The sequence below is a fragment of the Peromyscus eremicus genome, chromosome 4, assembly GCF_949786415.1.
Source record: "Peromyscus eremicus chromosome 4, PerEre_H2_v1, whole genome shotgun sequence".
Taxonomy (NCBI): domain Eukaryota; kingdom Metazoa; phylum Chordata; class Mammalia; order Rodentia; family Cricetidae; genus Peromyscus; species Peromyscus eremicus.
In genome coordinates this window covers 94415327-94437872 of record NC_081419.1, presented here as the reverse complement: position 1 = coordinate 94437872, position 22546 = coordinate 94415327, and the positions used below count along the sequence as shown (strand labels likewise).

The 22546-nt window shown below is 44.1% G+C and overlaps 1 protein-coding gene across 1 annotated transcript in view; it reads right to left on the bottom strand.

The window, feature by feature from the left end:
* Stard9 (StAR related lipid transfer domain containing 9) overlaps nt 1-22113 on the bottom strand; it is a 95162-nt gene extending 73049 nt beyond the window's left edge. Inside the window, exons 1-3 of the mRNA XM_059261225.1 lie at nt 21976-22113; nt 17351-17420; nt 14935-15051 (exon numbers count right to left, since the gene is read on the bottom strand). Coding sequence (XP_059117208.1) covers nt 14935-15051; nt 17351-17420; nt 21976-22022 — 234 coding nt within the window. The 5' untranslated portion in view covers nt 22023-22113. The remainder of the gene's footprint in view (nt 1-14934; nt 15052-17350; nt 17421-21975) is intronic.
* Nucleotides 22114-22546: the final 433 nt, after the last annotated feature.

Genomic DNA, 22546 nt, shown 5'->3' with positions numbered 1-22546 from the left:
TCTCCGAGTTCGAGGCCAGCCTGGTCTACAGAGCAAGTACCAGTGCAGCCAGGGCTGCTACATAGAGAAATCCTGTCTTGAAAAACCATACACACACACACACACACACACACACACACACACACACACACACACACTAGATAGATAGATAGATAGATAGATAGATAGATAGATAGATAGATAGATAGATAGATAGACAGACATAAATAAATGAGGAGGAGGGGGGCCTGGGTGAGTATAGTAACCACTTGTAATCTCAGCATTTGGGAAGCAGAAGTAGGAGAGTCCCTAGGGCAAGCTAGGTAGGTAGACTAGTTAGATTTGGTGAACTATGGGTTCAGAAGAGACCCTACCTCAATAAAACAAAATGGAGAACAATTGAAGTTACCTGAGTCAACTTCAGGCCTACATAAACATCCAACACACATATAGACACACACATGCAAGCATAGAAGCATACCTACCTGCCCACACATGCATACATATCACACACAATACACAAGCAAAAAAATACAGTATTTACCACATTGTGATTATCTGTCTCCTCTAAAAGAGAAACATCAAATGTGATGCTGACTTAAGAGGAATGTTTGAAAAAAGAGGGCTAATCAAGCAAAACATAAAAACAAATTCTTTCTACTTTCATCTCTGTAGATCTCACAATTCTAAAGAGGCGATTTTTACTAGAAATGCATATACACTGCAAAACTGTATTGTAAGTACCACTCCTGACTTAAAATCCTAGGAAAGAAATATGAAGTCAAGCTGGGCAGTGGTGGCGCACGCCTTTGATCCTAGCACTCAGGAGGCAGAGGCAGGTGGATCTCTGTGAGTTCGAGACCACTCTGGGCTACAGAGTGAATTCCAGGAAAGGTGCCAAAGCTACAAAGAGAAACCCTGTCTCAAAAAACAAAAAAACAAACAAACAAACAAAAAACAAAAACAAAAAAAAAAGTTAAAAAAAAAAAGAAAAATGAGGTCAAACTCCAGTCCCAAAATAATGCAGTACACAAAGAGCAGCAAGTAGCAGGAAGCACCTTAAGATACACAGTTTAAAACTTGCCAGAAAGTTTCAGAATAAACAATTTCTCTGACTTTGGCTCCCTTAACCCTCATGCTATGGAAGGCAAGACTCTGCCCCTAAGCCACAGCCCTAGCAATGCCTGGCATTAAAGTTACCCTATTACTGTCTTCTCCAGTTGCTGTGACAAAATACCCTGACAAAAAACAAGTTAGGCTGGTTGTGGGGGTCTAGCTCCCACCTTTTGAAGGGTTCTTAGGTGGAAGAGAGAGGAATGAGGAAATATTAGATAGAAAGAGAGACCCAGCCGAGGAGAAGACAGAAACACAGAATAGCGTCGGGAGGGCCTGGATCAATACCCAACAGCCACTTCGTTTATTCAAAAGGGCTTTTTATAACAATGCCAAGGGGAGGGGCAAAAGACCTCCCCCTTGCAAGATCAAAGCACACTGTACAGCCAAGTGTAGACTCTTACAAACACCTAGCAAACACACCCATGGCCAAATCATCTCCTTACACAGCCCTGCTGGGTAAAGTAAGCCCAGATTTTCTGACCCTGAGTAAGTTCTCACTAGGAAACCTCTGTGAGTCTCCACAGCTGGTATGGTGATGAACACCTTTAACCTTAGAACTAGGGATGCAGAGACAAATAAATCTGTTGAGTTCAAAGCCAAACTGGTCTATATAGTGAGTTAAAGCTACCCAGGGCTACATACTGAGACCCTGTCTCAAAAAAAACAAAACAAAACAAAAAAAACACAGAACAGCAACTCAGAAGAGAAAAGGTCTATTTTAGTTCACAATTCTAGGTAACCGTCATTGACACAGAGAGGTCAAGGAGATAGGAGTTAAGGTAGCTGGTCACATCCATGGTTAGAAATAGAGAGCAGGCTCCCAGCTTAGCTTGCTCTCTCCCTTTCACTTAGTCTAGGGACCAGGTCATGAAATGTTGCTGTCCACATTCAGGAAGGGTCTTCTCAACTCAATTAAACATCTCACAGGCATGCCCACAGGCCAATCTAATCTAGACAATTCTTCATTGAGTGCTCCTTCCCAGATGATTCTGGACTATGTCAAGTTGACAATCAAAACTACCCATCATACCCAGCCATGTTCTAGAAAAAAAAACACTGAACATTTTCTGCGGACACAAACTTTTTTTGAGACAGGGTTTCTCTTTGTAACAGAACCTTGGCTGTCCTGAAACTCTCTTTGTAGACCAGGCTGGCCTAGAACTCACAGAGATTCCCCCTGCCTCTGCCTCCCAAGTGCTGTGATTAAAGGTGTGAGCCACCATGCCTGGCAACTGACACAAACTTAATACTATTGGTTTGTGAGCTACAACTCAAACATTTCTCATTTTTCCAAGGTCATATTAAAACATATCAAAATAAAGTTAAAGAATATAATAACACAGAGTCAACAAAAAATAAAATTGAATAATCTAAATATTCAAACTAGAAAAACTGTAATATATATTTACATATTTATATTTATCTGCGAGTGGGGAGATGGCGTTCTGAGTGTCTGTAAGCACTGTACCCAGAGGAGTAACGCAGCTCTCTTCAGTCCTCCACGCTGGGGTGGGCAGCTATCTTTGAACTGTCTATATTCCTGTGAGTGCCCCAAGAAACACACTGGTTCACTAAGCTAGACTGTGGTAGAATCATTTCTTTTTTAAAAATTAATTTTGTTTTCTTTAGTAATACTTATTATTTATTGACAATTCCACACATATATACAATGTATCTTGATAATATCCACCACACCCAAATCCCTATTTTGCTCAAAACCCTTTTCCACCTTCATGTTCTTTTTTATGCTGTTTTTGATTTTTGCTGATCACAGAAGAGAGAGAAATCAGCCCCATTTCTTTCTCCATACCTTCTCTGAACATTGCACTTAGAAGAAGCCTCGTGTGATAGGTGTGCTGATAATGTGCCCATAATCCCAGCACCAAGGCCGGAAGACTGCTAGTTCAAGGCCAGCCTATGTTACATAATGACATGGTCTACCCCAACTCCACTCCCCCAAAACAAGGAACCTTTCACTGATCAGCTGTGCTGGCTCTCTAAACAGAAGACTATCGAAATGGTGCTGATGGGGTACTTGGACCAGACTTGCTTCACAAGTGAGAAGGGGAATTTAGAACCTGGGAAGGCTGAGCAAGAGGATTCCTAGGGGGAAGCCAGCTGCTTTCAGCCAGCTGCTTGCTGTCAGTTAGCCTGGACTGTCTACTGTGATAGATATAAAGACACTTTGTTTAAAAGGGGGCCAGCAAGACAATTCAGTGCAAAAAGGCTCTTTCCACCCCAGCCTAGTCACCTGAGTTCAATGCACAGAACCCACATAAGGATAGAAGGAAAAAAACTGACTCTGTAAAGTTGTCCTCTGACCTCCACATGAACTCAGTGGCATGCATATATAAATAAAAGAGAGAGAGTTTTTAAGGGCTACTTTCTGCTCTTGTTTAGATGATTTTCCAAATCACTGTCCCACAGACTCTCAAAGCAGTCATCACCATCGAGTGTTTCTTCTTTAATCAGATGACAATCCCTTTGGACCTCAAAACAAGCCTAAGTGTGAAGAGCAGGATGGGCGCCTAAGACCAATCAATCCTCAGCACTGCAGATCAAGTGAGACCTGCGAGGTAACGTCAAGGGCAACTGTCTCAAAAACTGTCTATCAAGTATTCCTCCCTCACAGATGACCTCTTTTCAGCCTACATCTCCAGGGCTCCAGATAGTACCAGGAATTCCTATTACGCTTGACTCACTCAGAGGAAAAAAAGTCAAACAAAAAAACTCAAACTACTTTTTGCACTTTAAAAGAATTCTCCAGTCTCCCCTGCCTATTTTTGTATAGGAATTTGGCACCAGTGGTGAACCTCTAGTATTAGGGAACTCTGTCCTTCAGATGTTTCTATGAATCTAAAGGCTGATCTCCTAAGAATCGCGGTTAAGTTTAGAGAAAGAGGGAAAACAAGTTAGACAAAGGCAAAAGAATGACCTTATTCCTTCCAAATCCAGCTTACGGAGCCAGCCAAGCAGCTGTGCTGCTGGCGGAAGGAACGAACAATAATGAAATGCTCATGCTAATCTCCCTCCCCTTCAGGCCTGCAAAGCCCCAGCTGACTGCCACACAAAAAGGCTTTTTCTTATAAACGTCTCTCCCTTCCACTTCTGTCTCCATCTTGAATGGAAAGAAACAACACTTGAGATGGAATGTACATAGCTCTGCAAATATTCATGAGGAAATGCTCTAACACCCACACGTGGCTGAGCTCCCCCAGCACACGCGTGAACAAGGAACAGGGGATGCCGACAAACTCTGACATCTGTGTTTCTATAACTCAAAGCAACTGGGATGATGTCTCATAATACGCAACAAGATTCAAGAAGGTGAGACTGGGACGTAGCTCTGTGCAGAACTGTGTGACTGGCACATAAGAAATGTACTAGGATCAATTTTAAATGCTACAATTTTTTTTTTTTAAATTTAAGAACTCACAGTCTGGAGGCTGGACGAGTTAAGAGTGCTGGCTTTTTTTTTTTTTTTTTGATTCAAAAAATTTTTGCATTTTATTATTTTTATGTATATGAGTGTTTTACCTGCATGCATGGGTATGCACAGTACTTTCAGGTGCCAGAAGAGGTCATTGGATCCCCTAGAACTAGAGTTACAGAGCGTCCATGTGGGTGGTAGGAATCAAACCTGGGTCCTGTGGATGGAGCAACAAGTGCTCTTAACTGCTGAGCCATCTCTCCACCCCCGTGCTTGCTTCTCTTGCAAGTGAACCAAGTTCAGTTCCCAACATCCATATCATGCTGCTCAAAACCACAGCTCCAGGGGATCCAACATCCTTTTCAGGTCTCCACAGGCACTTGCCTTCATGTGAACATATGCTCACATACAAACACATAAACACATGATTAAAAATAAAACCACTGCTGGTGGCACATGCCTTTGATCCCAGCACTCGGGAGGCAGAGCAAGCGGATCTCTGTGAGTTCAAGGCCAGCCTGGTCTACAAAGCGAGATCCAGGACAGGCACCAAAACTACATGGAGAAACTCTGTCTCGAAAAACCAAAAATAAACAAATAAATAAAATAAAAAATAAAAATAAAATCATCTTTTTAAAAAGGCAATTGCATCTTACCTATCATCCATCAAATTATTAATTGAATAATTAATTTACTAGTCATTAATTGATCCTTTAACATATATGGCACTAGAAATGCAGGAACAGAACTGTGAAGGATGCTGTGTGTGCAAGCCTGTACTCGACTGTCATTAGTCAGGGGTTTGATTATTGGTTCTATTGCTCAGTTGTGTCACCGTTAGCTACTCAGGCTCTCAGAGTCTACAGCTACCCCTTATGTGGAGATACAAGTCTGGAAAGTAATACAGTTCTAACAGTGTCTGTCGCTCAGCGAGCTCTCCATCCCACTCCATTTTAGTTTCTTCTGTGTGGTTCCCGCTCCCGTTGTGCCTCCAAAGTCTCTTTTCTGTTTCTGCCACTTTCCTAACTTCTTTACTCTTTTCCCCAAGCTTTCATTCACTCTCCAAGTTCAGGAGATTCCAAAGAAGTAAAAGAAGTGAAGGCCAGACTCCTCTCTCACACCCTCCTACTTACTTTCTTGAAGGAGCAGATAACAGATCTGTTCTTTGTTTTGTGATAGAGTGGGGCTCCTGGACAGAAACGCTGCTTCTGCGACAGCAGTGGCTAATCAAAGCCTGGCACCATTAGAGAACCAGTCACAAGTGCCCAATATCCCTCCACATTACTAGATGGCAACAGTGCCACTTTCATCTTGACTGAGTACAAAGCTGGGGCAGGGCTGGTCTAACAACACACTACCAGCTGTACTGGGATCTCTGTGGTGCAGTTCATGGTACCTACCTACCAACACCATAAGCAGCACACATTTCTGTGCAACTTAAGGACAATTCTGGATTTGAAGAAAAAATGTGTGTGTGTGTGTGTGTGTGTGTGTGTGTGTGTGTGTGTGTGTAGAGAGAGGGAGGGAGGGAGGGAAGGAGGGAGGGAGAGAGAGAGAGAGAGAGAGAGAGAAAGAGACTTATTGGAGAGACTGACTTAATAACTTAATATGTGTCTAGGCCTTCATCTTTGAAATAAGTTTCTTTAGGCTAGGAATATATATTACGCAGTAGTTGGTAGAGTGCTTGCCTAGCATGCATGAAGCCCTGGGTTTGATTCTCCATCTCTGTATAAGAGCAGATTGATGATTCGTGCCTGTAATCCTAGTACTCCAGAGGTAGAAGCAGGAGGACTAGAAATTCAAGGTCATCTCAGTTTCGTAGCAGGTTCAGGGCCTCTGGGAAGCTGGTAAAGTCCCAAGGGAAGATGTATTTTGACAAGCACAGCCATGTCAAGGATTCCAATGTCTCAGACCCATGTGAATGGCAAAGCCTTCATCTGGTCCAACAAGTATGGATGTTAAAAATGACCGACCTTCAGCTAAAACCAGTGTATGCAGAAACTGTCCATCACAGCTTCCTCCCTTTGGATGACTACAGCCTGAAACTGCTTCCCCATAGATATCTCCTACCAAGTTTGGTTAAACCTGCCTCCTTGTTCAGCTGTATAAACCACTTCCTCGATTCAGGTGGATAAAATAAACTCAGTAAGATTTCAGGCTGCTGCGGTACAACTGTACCAGAACACACGGCCCACAATTCTAGCTTTTCTGTACCCATGTCTGTTCTTTCTCATTCCCTAGTCGCCCAGTCAGGTCAACTCCAAAGGTAAGCAGATTGAAGTCAAGGGCCAGCCTGGGATACATGAGATCCTGTCTCAAAATTTATACAAAAATAAAAATAAAAAACTGTTTGGGGCTGGGGAGATGACTCAATCAGTAAAGTGTCTGCTGTGCCAGCAGGCAGACCGGAGCTCAGATCTCCAGAACCCATGTCAAAAGCCCAGCAGGCAGCACGTGCCCGTGACGCCCCCTACAGCCCCATCCCTTCCCCCACACACCCCTCCGCAGGGACAAGCAGATCCCAGAAGCTTACTGTCCAGTCAGCCTAGCCAGATCAATGAGCTTCAGGTTCAGGGAGAGCCTGACTCAAAAAATAAAGGTGGAGGGCCAGTGAGATGGCTCGGTGGGTAAAAGTGCTTGCCTTGTAAGACTGATGACCTGAGTTCAACCCCTGGGGCCCATGCTAAGGTGGAAGGAAAGATTGGACTCCATAAAGTTGTCCTCTGACCTCTATATTTATACCCACCTACATATGATAATAAATGAAATGAAAAAAATTTAAAATTGTAGGAAATAAAATAAAGATGGAATATAATAATGGAAGAAAGATCCAAAGTCAAGCTTGGGCACATTCACTCGGGCACACTCACTCGGGCACACACACACAAAGTACCTTGAATGGTGTCTAGTACTATTTCCAGTATTGATACACTGGCCTTTTAATTAATTTATTTACTTCCTTTTTTTTTTGAGACAGGTCTCTCTCTGTGTTGCCCAAGCTAGCCTCAGACTCCTGGTATTACTGGTATGCACAATGGCTCCTCAATACTCTGAAACTCTACTTAGCTACCACATATCAGATTTTAAAAATTATCCCTAAGTTATTCTTACATCTTACTGATACACAATTCTCTGCAAATTAATTGAAATCTGTTTTTTTCTAATGGAAATGCAGACCAGCTAGTTTTCATGCTCCATGGATTGTAAACTTGCCACGTTCTGTACTTGGCATTATCACCCATCTTTACATGGCAGGGTCAACATTCTTTCATTAAACAATCCCATCCAAATGCACATGAGGTATCCTGCACTGATGGCAGTTTTCCTCTTGGTTCCTGCAGTCCAGTCCTTCGGTTACTGTTTGGTCTCAGACAGTGCTTATGTCCAGAAATGACAGTCTTGGCTTAGCACAAGCTGGACTATAGAAGAATTCCTGATGGCGAGATAAAAGCCAGCATTCCTCAAGAACTTGGGAAACAGTTCCTGTTCAGTTCCATCCACTAAAATGAGTTATCTCCCCTGCCTCTAGTGGAAGAGACATATGGCTCTCCATTGACATACACCCATAGCTGCATATCAAAGCCCATGCTGGCCTCGAGGCTCCTTCAGTCTCTACTCACAAGCACATTTCAAAGCCACATGGTCGCCTCCTGGCCCTTCTCACCTCCCCAATTCCTCCTACACTATGCTAGCCCCCAGGTTGTTCCAGATATCACCCCTCTCCCCAAACCCCTGGCCACCTCAGTTGGCCCCCTTCTCTTGAAGATAGCCCTGGCCACATTGAGTCTGTTCCTTTTTCTCTCTGCTCTGGACTCTTCCAGATGTCTCTGGATGTTCACTCTTTCTTATCCACAATAAAACCTTCCCCCCAATCATGGAGCAGCCATTTTGGTGGTTTCTTTACTATGTCCCTTGCATACAATCATGTTCTGGAGAATGTGTGGTCCCCTCCCTAGCCTCTCCAGGTTTCTGGCATCCTCTAAGTAAAGTGGGAAGCTATTATTTCTTTTCCTTTCCCTTCCCTCTGTTTTCTTTCCACCCTCCCCTCTTGAAAGGCTTGCAGTGACATACTCCATGTTGTGTGGTGTTTGGTATTCAGTGTACTATGAAAACCAATAAATATAAAAACACCAGCAACCACAATCATTCTACTACTGTCATTTTAGTTTTAGATTCATTGGCTGTAGAAAGAAGAATCTCCTCACCCACACAATTTTTAATCTGGAAAAGTTACAAATGTTTGCGTAATGTATTTGAGCCACATAACAAACTACTTTAAAATGAAGATTCCCAGGAAAGTAGAGGCAATTGCTTTGTAAAGGGCAAGGCAGCTTTTGTCCCTGAACATGCTTTTTGTTGACTCAGGCTGGTTTGATGCAAACAGCCACTGCCGTTCTTGGTGGGTAAAGCTGAGCTAAAGTTCCTCCTGGAAAGTTTTACACATACACAAACAATAGGTCAAATACAATGTGTGTGAGCAGAGAACTCTCCCCCAACAGTTGTCCATCACCAGGAGGAAGTTAGTAGAGTTTTCCCTGTGGAGCATGCTGGTCCCAGGAGGAATACCCAGCTTCAAAGAAGGGGTAGAAAAAAGTGTGTACTTGCTTCTCATGTGCTGTAAGAGAACTGTCGTTCATCATGCCAGGATCTGAGCCACAGCACAAAAAAACTCACATCACTACCCACTAGGAGGGCAATTACTATAAATACTTTCACAATTCCTTTATCATATGATAACTCTGAGATATACACTACCACAAAAAAAATGGTAAAAATATACACACGCGCACAACTAATAAAAATAGGACACAAAGAGGTTAAGTAGCTTGTCCAAAGTAAGACAGCAAATTATTATCTGTGCCTTAATTCAAATCTGGATCCAGTTTCAGAGCAGAAACAGATTAGCATTAGTATAGATTCACACCAGGAAAAACAGATCAACTTTGAAGAAAAGTTTTGGCTGAAAATCCAAATATTTTTAAAAGAGTATTGCTGTGGGATGTTCTGTATGGCAAATGTGTTGCTCTGATTGGTCAATAAATAAAACACTGATTGGCCATTGGCTAGGCAGGAAGTATAGGCGGGACAAGGAGGAGAATAAAGCTGGGAAGTGGAAGGCTGAAGCAGAGAGACACTGCCAGCCGCCACCATGACAAACAGCATGTGAAGATGCCGGTAAGCCACAAGCCACGTGGCAACTTATAGATTAATAGAAATGGGTTAATTCAAGATAGAAGAAGTAGATAACAAGAAGCCTGCCATGGCCATACAGTTTGTAAGCAATATAAGTCTCTGTGTTTACTTGGTCGGGTCTGAGCCGCTGTGGGACTGGCAGGTGAGAGAGATTTGTCCTGACTGTGGGCCAGGCAGGAAAACTCTAGCTACAAATGACGTCCAACGTGGTGGCAAGAGTTTCCACCTAAAAACTGAGAAAAAAGATTCTAAAATGGAGCTAAAAACAGCTTCCTAATTGTCTCTCTCAAATGAGAGGCAGCTGCTGGTTTGAGCTACTTGTGGGTTCCTAGCGTGCGTGCTCGACCTGCCGAAGTATGGCGGGAATGAGGCCTCTGCAAGTGGCACATTAAGCTGCATGGTGGATTTAGCCTTTGCTAGTACAAAACAAAACCCAGGAAAGGCGCAAAACTACACAGAGAAACCCTGTCTCGAAAAACCAAAAAAAAAAAAAAAAAAGAGGTTTCTGGGCTACACGCTGCTTGGATAAAAGCATAGAACCATGACAGATCCCAGAGCTGGTGGTAAGTGTACCACCAAGTTGGGAAGCTGAGGTGGGTGGAGCCAGCAGCCATAGCGCCATTTCAGTCTTACAAATGCTGCAGTTTAAAGCAATAGATTCACAATAAGACAGATTCAGATGTAATAGTTTACAATGTGTGTAAAATACATGTAGGCTTAAAAGAGACAAAAAAAAAAAGTGATATATACAGTTATATAAACAAATACATAGTTTTAAAAAATAAAGTCTTTAAAGAAACAGTAAAATTATTATAAAAATAAGCCACGTAAAGATGAATATTACACAGAGAATCTGGATTGTGTTGTCTTTGGGATTTTTAACTGCAGAAAAACATTTGATTGAAAAAGCTGTTGAGTTATGCCAAAATGTATATTTTAAAGGTACCTTGACTTCAAAATTTGGCAGGTGAGAGAGATTTATCCTGACTGTGGGCCAGGCAGGAAAACTCTAGCTATAGGGTATAAATACAATTGTAATCAAGATCTGCCTTAAGAATGGGAATTTGGCTCAGTAGGAAAAGTCTTTTGCCACCAAGCCTGAAGACCTGAGTTTGATCCCTGGGACCCACATGCTGGAAGGAGAGTAAAGACTCCTAAAAGTTGTTCTCTGACCTCCTTACGTGTGCTGTGGCATGCACACAAACCTTCTCCACAAATAAGTGCAATTTTGAAAAATGAAAAATAGGAAGCTAGTAACACAAGGGTCATAGACTAAAGGCTTGTGGAATAAAGACGGTGTGTGATCACTTCACACTCCCCCTCTACTGGAGCTTCATTCTTCTACCCCATTCTCCTTCTTCTTCTTCTTCTTCTTCTTCTTCTTCTTCTTCTTCTTCTTCTTCTTCTTCTTCTTCTCTCTCTCCTTCTTTGAGACAGGGTCTCCAATAGCCCTGGCTGGCCTCGAACTCATAGATCCTTGCCTTTGCCTCCTGAACGCTGGGATTAAAGGTGTGTACCACCTCCGCAGCTCCCACTCTTGTTAACATCTTGGTTACCTTTCCTGTTGCCATGATTAAATGCCTGATAAAAGCAACAGAATGAGCCAGGCGGTGGTGGCGCACGCCTTTAATCCCAGCACTTGGGAGGCAGAGCCAGGCAGATCTCTAAGTTCGAGGCCAGCCTGGGCTACAGTGTGAGATCCAGGAAAGGCGCAAAGCTACACAGAAAAACCCTGTCTCAAAAAAAACAAAAAAAAAAGGGAGCTGGGGATTTAGCTCAGTGGTAGAGCGCTTAAGTGCAAGGCCCTGGGTTCGGTCCTCAGCTGCGGGGGGGGGGGGGGGGGGGGGGGGGGGGGGGGGGGGGGGGGGAGCAACAGAATGGGGAAAGTTTTTCTGACTCCAGTTCAGGTTACAGTCTATTATGGAGGGAATGAAAGACGGCAGACGCTGAAAGGGGCTGGTCACTGCATCAGTCAGGAGGAAGGACATGACGGGCACTGGTGCTCAGCTTACCTTCTCCTCTTTATAGAGTCCAAGATCCCAGCCTACAGAATGTACTATTCTCAATGAGAGGGTCTTCCTACCTTACTTAACCTTAATCAAGATAATCCCTACAGGCATGCCCAGAGGCCAGTCTGCCAGGTGATTCTAGAGCTCATCAAACCAACAACAGAAATTAATCATCATCACACAACATCTATCTGTGAATTACTAACATTAACATCTGTTTTTTGTTTTTTTGAGACAGGGTCTCAACTGTGTAGCCCTAGCTGGCCTGGAACTTGCTATATAGACTATGCTGGCCTCCAATTCACAGAAATCCTCTTGCCTCTGCCTCCCAAGTGCTAGGATTTCCATCATACCTGGCTCTAGGTGACATTCTTTTTATTATTACTATTATTATTATTTTTCTGAGACAAGCTTTCTCTGTGTAGCCCTAGCTGTCCTGGAACTTGCTCTGTAGACCAGGATGAACTTGAACTTAGAGATCTGCCTGCCTCTGCCTCCCAAGTGCCAGCATTTGGGATTAAAAGTGTGCGCCACCAGTGCCCAGCTCCTAGGTGACATTCTTGTTAACATCTACCAATAAACAGAGAAATCTTGTTAACATCTATCTATGAATCATGACACCTTGTTAACAGGTATCTCTGAAAGCTAACATCTTATTAACCATTATCTATGAATGGTGATATCTTACAATCTATGGATGGTGACATCTTGCTAACAGCTATCTATGAATGGTGACACCTTGTTAACATCTAATTCATATACAGACACATTATAGAAACAAGTATGCCAACCTCGTAAGTGTCTGAAACAGCTCTTAGAATGCTCATACTTTGTTAACTTTGGAAAGACCAATGTCTTCTACGCAGCTAGATCCTTTCCTAGATCTTTGCAGATCTCAGTGGAAGTGTCAGAGGAAGTGTTACAAATATGTGGGAGGCCAGCTCCCACCTTTTAAAGGGTTCCTATGAGGAGGAGAGAGGGATAAGAAACTTTTAGATAGAAAGACAGCAAAGAGGAGAAAGATACACAGGATAGCTTCAGGAGAACCTGGATCAAAACCCAATGGCCCTTTCTGCCTCTTCAAAAGGGCTTTTTATAACAATGCCAAGGGGAGGGGCAAAAGACCTCCTCTTGCTAGATCAAAGCATACCACACAACTAAGTGGAGACCCTTCCAAACACCTGGTAACCACGCCCGTGGTCAAATCATTTCCTTATGCAGCCCTGCTGGGTAAAGCAAGCTCAGATTCTCAGACCCTGAGTAAGTTCTCACTAGGAAACCTCTGTGGTTTCTACACAAATACCAGTAGGCAGATGACTTACATACATTGTATGTTAGAATTAAAAATAAAGAGCCATGGGTTTGGGAAGAAGGCTCAGAGGTTAAGAATGCATACTGCCCTTGCAGAGGACTTGAGTTTGGTTCCCAACATCTATGTCCAGTGGCTCACAACTGCCTGTAACTCCAGCTCCAGAGGCTCTGACATCCTCTTCTGGCCTCTAGGGGTACTGCACTCATGTGCACAAACCCACACTGACACACACATATATAAACAATTAAGAATAAAAGTAAGATCTTATGTATCATTCCATAACCCTGAAAAAGGTAATTTATACTCACATATTCTCTATACAAATTTACACAGGTATGTGTCACCATGCCTGCCTGGCGAATACACACACACACACACACACACACACACACACACACTTTTTTTTTTCTTTTCTCAATTTTAGGGTTAGACTGTCACAAAGTACCCTAATAGCTGGGCAGTGGTGGCACACGCCTTTAATCCTAGCACTCAGGAGGCAGAGCCAGGCGGATCTCTGTGAGTTCGAGGCCAGCCTGGACTACAGAGCAAGTTCCATGAAAGACTCAAAGCTACACAGAGAAACCCTGTCTCGAAAAACCAGAACAAAAAAACAAAAAGTACCCTAACAACTGCCAGGACGAGGATGATTTTTTTGTGGTCTAGCAAGGCTTACTGCCATTATGGGGATGGAAAGCATGACCTTCTACAGTGCTCAACTGATACAATACAATACAATGCTACTGCTTCCCAGAAACAAAGATGCCCTAAAGATGCACTGCCCAGACCTCTAGATGCCTTGGCAACTTGATAAAGAGCTAAACAAAACTACAAGGCATGGGGAAGATGACCAGCAACACCTTCAGTCAGCAAAGCCTTGGTCCTCTTAACCCTCAGCCAGCAGATCTTTGGAATTCACCTTCTACACACTCTTGCAGTCTGGCAGACTAGCTGTCTATCCCTTTCACATTCTGTGTAGGAGCACAAATACACGTATAAGATACTAAGGAGATACTAGCCTTTAGGATTCCTCAATCCTTCTGCTGTACAAAGTTCAAGGTCATGTTTGAGGCAAGCCTTACTGGCTGTGGTGGTTTGAAAGGAAATGGCCCCCAAAGGGAATGGGACTATTAGGAGATGTGGCCTTGTTGGAAGAAGTGTGTCACTGTAGGGGTGGGCTTTGAGGTCTTTTTCTCAAGCTTCACTCAGTATGACAGTCAGTCAACTTCCTGTTGCCTTGGAGTTAAGATGTAGGACTCTCAGCTCCAGTGCCACATCTATCTGCCTGCACGCCACCATGCTCCCCATCCTGATAATGGACTGAACCTCTGAAACTGTAAGCAAGCCACTGCAATTAAATGTTTTTATTTATAAGAGTTGCCGTGGTCATGGTGTCTTTTCACAGCAATAAAAAACCCTAAGACACTGACCTATTACAATATCAGAAGACTATCTGCACTAACCCCCAATCTGAATCACACTGAGGCCCAAACTGGAAACAGACACTAGCTAAGCTCCGACACCTTCACCAAGCAGTCTTTTTCCACCTCTTTGCAACATTTTTTTAAAACTGATGCCACTCACTACCATTTCTCAGATTAAAACATTATTAGTTTCTAACCAACATATCATAAAAAAGAGTCATCACCCAGATTCCATGCTAATTTACCTAAGTATCCAGTTATAATAACAGAGGAGACAATGCTATCATGGAAATAACTTTAAATGTTCCACAATGTATTAGTGTTTTCCTCTTGAAAACCAGTTTTCATTGAGATTTCCTCAAAGTTTAAAGTACCAATTAGAGTACTTCCAATCTACAACTGCCAAAATGACCTTGAAAAGTAAATTTACAGCAAACATTTGTAAAAAGGAGAATGGAGGGAAAATGACATTACCACTTCCTGAGATGCGTAGTGAGGGTCTTCCGGGTTGACTGACCAATAGCAGTAATCAAAGCCAAATGCTATAACCTTCTCCCGGGTGTCTCCAAAGCTCTCTGGTCGACTGCTCACCTAAAATTAAGCACAGCATCCAGTGTCTTCCCTCTCATATCATTGGAATCTGGACAGTGGCTCTTCGTTATGCTCTCTAATAATTACAGAGACCTGGACTAACACTATAATGTTTACGACAGCCACCAAAGAAGAGAGGTAACGTCTGTCTCCATCTCACTAGGAACAAATAGACACAGGAAGTAAATATGCCTATTTCTCTAGCATGTGTCTTCATACAAACACAAGAGGTATAGGACAGCTCAGGAGAGAAAGCCTCCTTCAATGGACATCTTTAGCGCTCATTTCTTCCCTAAGTATTTCTGCAGAGGATGCCGACAGCATGAGAAGCACAGTCCTGGGTCCAGCAGATTTCATCAACTTGGAGCTTTCCTTGAGGTCCTTTAGGAATCTGCTCTCAGTGACTTGGAAACAGTATTAAATGGAACCAGGAATAATCCAGTGGCTGAAGGCAGAGGAGGGTAGGGCCAAAACTTGGAACTGCACTGAGCTCTGGGTACTGGGGAGAATGGCTGGCATTCTTCACAGAAATGCCTAGTCTTAATATTTAAATTTAAACTGTGGCATTCAGATGACAATAATCTCACTATGAGAAAATGCCTCTTGCAAAGATCTCCTTCATCCTCTCCAGAGAGAAGAAACTCAAGAATGGACACTTGGTATACACACTGAATTCCTACTTCATGGGTGTAAAATGGCTGGGATGCTACAAAGTCATCAGAGTCTGTAGGCATGCACAGCTTTGTGTGCTGGCTGCTCCACTGCCCTCTGCCAGCCTCCAGGAAGGAAAGCATGGCTTACAGAGGGGGGCTCCTTGAGAAGGACGCACGCAGCACTAAGAGTGACCAAATCAAGGTCAGGGGAAAATATACCCAAAAAACACATTTTAGACAAGTTTCAAAAGGGAAAGGCAACTCTGACATTAGTTATTCAAAATCTACAGAAGAACATGGATGTCATAGCAAGTAAGAGCTTGTTTGTAGATAACTGAGCTTAGGGAAGTCAACAGCTGGGGAGGTGCAAATTAAAGTTTGTTCTTGGGTGCTTGAGAGGTGGCTCAGAGGTTAGGAGTGCTGGCTGCCTGTCCAGAGGCCCCTGGTTTGATTCGCTGCACCCATATGGTAGCTCATAACCACCAGGTCCTCTAGGCCTGGGGGATCTGATGCCTTCTTCTGGCCTCCTAGAGCACTAGGTACTTATGTGGTGCACAGACATAGATGTAGGCACAACACCCATACACATAAAATAATATATTTTTTTAAGTTTGCTTTTAAATTTTCCTCTTGGGCAAACTTTATTTTCTAGACCCCAAACTACAAGATATTACAACAACAAAAGAAGTGATTAGCAAGAGAAGTATGTAAGAGAAGGCAGGGAATGAGAGGGCCTTTTCTCCAGGGACTCCTGTTTAAACTTTCACAGGACGCATTCTCTTTTAACAAGAGCTAACGACAAGAGGAAACAAGTCTCATCACCGAAGGAACAAGGGAGAGGGCATTACTCTGAGCCTGGGACTAGATAACCTTCACTCTGCCTCAGCTTCCTCAGGTCTGGGGACTGCTGGCTTTACATCACAAGCTAACAACAGCATCTGTCATGTGATCACCTCCCTGGCTTCTCTCCACTGCTCCAGGTCCACAAAAGAAGAACCCCTTCATCTTCCTCTTCCGCATCAGGAAGGATGGAGGAAGTTGACTCTGGAGGGCAGGGTAAGGAGGAGGGAAGGAAGTTCCCCACGTCTGTTCAATTGTGCTCCAAAGTTAAGTAGGGTTGTGGAAAAAAAAATCTGGAACAAGACTTAGGCCAGTGACCAACTCCCTTCTGGGTCTGCAGGCTGATGTCTGACATCTGGACCACATTATGTCCAAAACAAACCCTGCATTATCAGGCAAATACTAAAATTCCTAATAATGCCCCAGATAAAGTACTATCAGTTGAAGGACTCAGGATGAAGTTTAACTGGTGGCCAGATGAGTTACATAGACATATAACTTTCCCCTGGCAGGAGTTAAGCTAAGCGCAGCCCCTATTATATACCCTAGGTTTAGTTTCAAAGCAGCTACTATCAGTTTCCAAAACAGCTGCACTATTCTATTTAACAGCATGGACTACAACGCCACATTTTCTGGACTCTAAGCATAATTCTTTTGTTGTTTTATTTACTTTGTGATTGGTCTAAGCTTTTCCCACAATCCTCTTACATCTCCTGCTTTCTACTATATCAAACATATTCACCCCCAGAGACCCCTTTAATTATAAAGGTTCTTATCTAGAAAAACCAACACAATTTCAGGCTTACCTTTACATTCCTGACTTTTGCCACTTTATCATCAACTTCCACAATAATTCTTCCCCCTTCTTTGGTCTCCCTAAGAAATAAGAGCAGAATTTAAATGAGAAGAAACACTTTTTGTTTTGTTTTCTGAGACAGAATCTCAGGTAGCCCAGGCTGCCTCAAACTCATTCTCTAGCCAAGAATGACTTTGAGCTTCTGATCCTTCTGCCTCTTCTTCCCAAATGCTAGAATTACAGGCATGTGCCACTACATCTGGCACCCACTTAAAACACAAACACACGTCGGGCGGTGGTGGCACACGCCTTTAATCCCAGCACTTGGGAGGCAGAGCCAGGCGGATTTCTGTGAGTTTGAGGCCAGCCTGGACTACCAAGTGAGTTCCAGGAAAGGCGCAAAGCTACACAGAGAAACCCTGTCTCGAAAAACCAAAAAAAACCCACAAAACACACACACACACACACACACACACACACACCCCAAGAACAAAAACATAAAGAAAGAAATTAGTTTTCTTATTACTGTCCCTGTTCCAGTAAGTGGAATGCCCATCTCCATAAACAGCTAAAAGCATATAAAGACTCCATTGAGGGCATAGTTTCCTGACCATACACTGTGACTCTGAAATCACTAACTGTTACCTTATTTTGGTGATCTTCTATGTACAAAGCACCACATTAGGTACGGATGCTGTAATTTATCCATCTACCCTATTCTTCTGATACGGCTTTATAGCATATCTTCATTTTGACAGAACTTTAAAGTAAAACCTAGAGAAATTGCATAACTTGTCCAAGGCCACCCAGCCAGGACCAGTAGAACTAGGATTTAAGTCCAGATCTGTCTGATCCTTAACTATACCTTAAAAATCAGGCTTGGAAAGTATCTTTGGCCCAGGGCATGACACAACTTCTCATTGTCTCTAGACCACTGAACAAAGTTCTAATAAAGTCCTCTCTGCTGAAATGTTGGGCATACTTTACATCTGAAGTCAGGGTGAAAGCCAAGGTACTTAAAAATCTTCCTATTTTGTCCTTCCGTGGTAACACTGCTAGCAACTAGCTGACCTTTAATTCACTTTAAACCTCTTTCTTGCAGTGCTGGGGACTTAACAGCATTCATTTTAATAGGCTTATCTGGTGATCCACACATCTGAAGCCCACCTTTTTCATAACAAAAACCTTCAGCTAGGGTGAGACGGTTCATCAACTGAAGGCACTTGCTGTATCTGGAATAAAGCCCTAGATAAAAATTTCTCTCTAGCTGGGTAGTGGTGGCACATACCTTTAATCACAGCACTCGGGAGGCAGAAACAAGCAGATCTCTTTGAGTTGAAGGCCAGCCTGGTCTACAGAGCTAGTTGCAGGACAGCCAGGGCTACACAGAGAAACCCTGTCTTGAAAAACCAAAACAAACAACCGAGCTAAATGGCATTTTTGTTAGTTAACTTTAAGTTTATGTTGTTTCTTTCCCCTTAAGGCCTTACTGTACTTTCTTGTCCACTGTACAGAAGACAGTACATGAGAGAGAGGTATTCTACTGTGGTGAAGGGGATCAAACCCAGTGTCTCTCATACATCTAGGCAGTGCTTTACTACTCAGCCACACTCCAAGTCCAGAGATGTTCCTAATCTCCCAGGATCAACAGTCCACAAGAAAGTAAAATTGTCCCACCTTCCTCTGCTCACCTACAGAAATGTTGACATTAAATTTTATGAGGGCAGAAAGGACATCAATCTTTTGTGGTTTTTTGTTTTTGTTTTTGTTTTTTTGAGCTGAGGATCGAACCCAGGGCCTTGTGCTTGCTAGGCAAGCGCTCTACCACTGAGCTAAATCCCCAACCCTACATCAATCTTAATTAAGAAGCTGGTTTCATCTGGGCAATGGTGGCACATGCCTTTAATCCCAGCATTCGAGAGGCAGAGGCAGGCGGATCTCTGTGAGTTTGTGGCCAGCCTGGTCTACAGAGGGAATTCCAGGACAGCTAGGACTACACAGAGAAACCCTGTTGTAGGATGAATCTTAAAAGGTTTTATTAATAAAAACAAACCTGGAGCCAGGTATTGGGGTGAATGCTGAATGATCAGAGAAACAGAACAAGCCACATCCAACCTCACCTTGCCAATTTCTCAGCTGATATTGTTTCCTCAGACTGAAAGCCTCTGAATCTTCATCCAAATGGATCTCAGCTGAACCGCTGCTAAAAGCTTAAAAAAGGCTCTAGTTCCTGGTCCTTAAGCCTTATATACCTTTCTGCTTCCTGCCATTTACTTCCTGCCATTAAAGGTGTGTGTCACCATGCCTGGCTGTTTCCAGTGTGGTTTTGAACTCACAGAGATCCAGACAGATCTCTGCCTCCAGAATGCTAGGATTAAAGGCATGTGCTACCACTGCCTAAACCTATGTTTAATATAGTGGCTGTTCTGTTCTCTGACCCCCCCCAGATAAGTTTATTGGGGTGCACAATATATCAACCACACCCTGTCTTGGAAAAAAAGATTGACATGGTTATCCCTATTTTATAAATAAAAAACAAAAAGTGGAATAAATTAATGTATCATGTCAAAGTACAGGGCAGTGGGGCAGAGTACAGAGTTAGCAGGTGCGTTCCTCAGTGGTGAGTGACTTTGGATAGACAAGGACAGCATCTCCTAATGACAAATAGAATTTCTAATTATGGGAAACAACTGGGGTCAAGGGTAGGACTCCAAAATCACTTCTGAGTTGTTATTTCATTCAGGGTTTTCTTTGGTCCTATGGAACAAGGAACCATTTTGAGCATCTTGGGAAGGAGCAGTATGGTGCAGTGAATCAAATCCTGCTTTCAGAACTTAGCAAGACCATGTTCTCATTTGGAAAATACTAATGTAAGCTTGGGCTAGTTGACTTTAATGGTTCCTTCACAAGCACAGTATCAGTGCTTATGACTTATCTGAATGTTGGAACAGACTATATAATCAGCAGATTCTCCACATGCAAAACATGTCAATGAACAGCGTGTACCACCATCATCTCTGCAGAATTCTGTGGGAATTGAACAATGGTCTGATCTGAACTTCTTAGCCGAGATCACACTGGGTTTTTACATAACTACCCCTGAATCAGTGATTGTGAATCTGCAGCCTGCTAAAAATCAGCTCACACCTGGAGATCTTGACAATCTACCACTTTCTCTCAAGCCTCTTCACTGGAGGTAAAAGTAAATATGCTTCCTGGTTGTTTTCATTTTTGTTGGATGAGATATGTTATTCTCTGCAACGACTGCAAGTAACAAAGGCGTTTCAACATCGTTTTCTTAATGAAATCCATGCTATTTGAATTTCCTGGTTTCCAAGGAACTAAAAAGTTAAGAGTGGTCAATGTTGCTGTCCTAAGAACCCTAAAAAAATAGTTTGGAAACAGATCTACCAGCAGCTACCTCCTCCTGGATAGCAGCTGCTCCCAGGGAACCTCCAACCCAGAGTCACCACAGGCAGTTATGCAAAGTCAGATGTTTAAAAACCACCCTGGCTGTCCTGGAACTCCCTCTGTAGACCAGGCTGGCCCTGAACTCACAGAGATCCGCCTGCCTCTCCCCTTCAACCCCCAGTGCTGGGATTAAGGTGTGCGCCACCACCGCCAGCATGGGTACACGCTATGTACCTATCTCACGCTTCTCACTCTGTCAGGACTTTTCAAAGCAAATGGCCTCTACAAGGACAAACCTAAGCCCCCATGGTACTACTCCTGTCACAGGAGACAAGGCCTTTCCTGATCTCTGTCCCAATGAATTCCAATACATGTCGTCTGGTCTAGAACCACACTCTGCCAATTTTATCACCTCTCATTTCCTTCTATCCAAGCACATATCCCAGGCTCCCATCTACACCCTAACGGCCTAAATTCACTTTCTCTTCCTGTCCTTACTTTAGAGAGCGCTGCACTTTCCCCTATCCGTCAGAAAATTCAAAGATCATTCAGAACAGCTCAGACACTCAACTCTTGTGCAAAGCCTTCTCTCACTTCCCGAGTGAGTGGAAGAGGATGAAACCCTCAGCTCCACACTGGATGCCTCAAGGGTTGAGAGGTGCAGAATCAGGCTAAACACAAGGAACTAGCACCGAGGTGTTAACTTCCCCTTTCCCTAGGTCACACTTCTGTTCTTAAAACGCGTCAGCTGTTGAGCACAGATTGAAACCACAGTCTCCCTGGGCCTCAATTTCCCTCCCATATCCTGACAGTTCTTTTTTCCTAAGTCCCCACAGAGGAATCCCATGTGTATGTACGAACACAGCCTCCAGTCCTCACTTGGGTACTCCCGGGACACCAAGAGGAGAGGAGACTGCCCATGCCTATGCATCTCCTCACGTCGTTATGCATAAGAAAGGCCCTACTAAGTGCACCAAGACCCTAGTCAGGCTCCCTAGAAACTTGCTGGCAAGATGCCAGGAACGTGCACCCAGGGCAAGCGACCCCTGAAGCCACAGGGGAACCGCTATCTCCTAGGACGCTACTTGAAACCCTGTCCCTCCGGGCCTTCACGGCACTTTGAGTCTGGATTTTCTCCGCACCAGTCCACCTAGAGGAAAGCGGGGATCTCGCGCTCCGCTCAGTTCACTTGACGCCTCAGGCGCCCCCTCCTGCCAGACTCACCGCTTGCTGAGAGGCCGGACCCTCACGGCCACCCGCACATTCGCCATCCCTCCGCCACAGCCCAAGACCCGCACAGCGGGCGGGCGGAAGCATCCCTGGCCGGCGTCCAGCGCACAGCCCCAGCCCCAGGCACGGCAACAAGCACAGCCCGCCCCGCCCGCCCCACGCGCCTCCGGGCTGCAGCCCCAGCCTCGCCCGAGGGGGCGGGGCCCCTGAGCCTCGGCCAATCCTGACCAGGGTGGGCGGGGGGACGCGCGGGCCGCTCCGCCCCTCTCTCGCTCTCTCGCACTTCCCCGGACGCTCCCGCCCGAGTGCGAGCCACCGCCCGACGCGGGCGGGGCCCTCCCGGCCTGCCGCCAATTCTGAGACGGGTGGGCCGGGCCACCACGTCTCGCCCTGCCCCTCGCACTTCCTCAGACACCCCGCGCATGCTGTGGCATCTCTTTTGTTCTAAGATTTGGTGACAGAGTTTTTGGTTAATACTCAAAAGTTTATGAAGTAAAATTGCTAAGTATTGTTTTTTTACCCTATTGGTCTGAGATGTCAAAATTTTAGGAGCAAAAATGAGGTG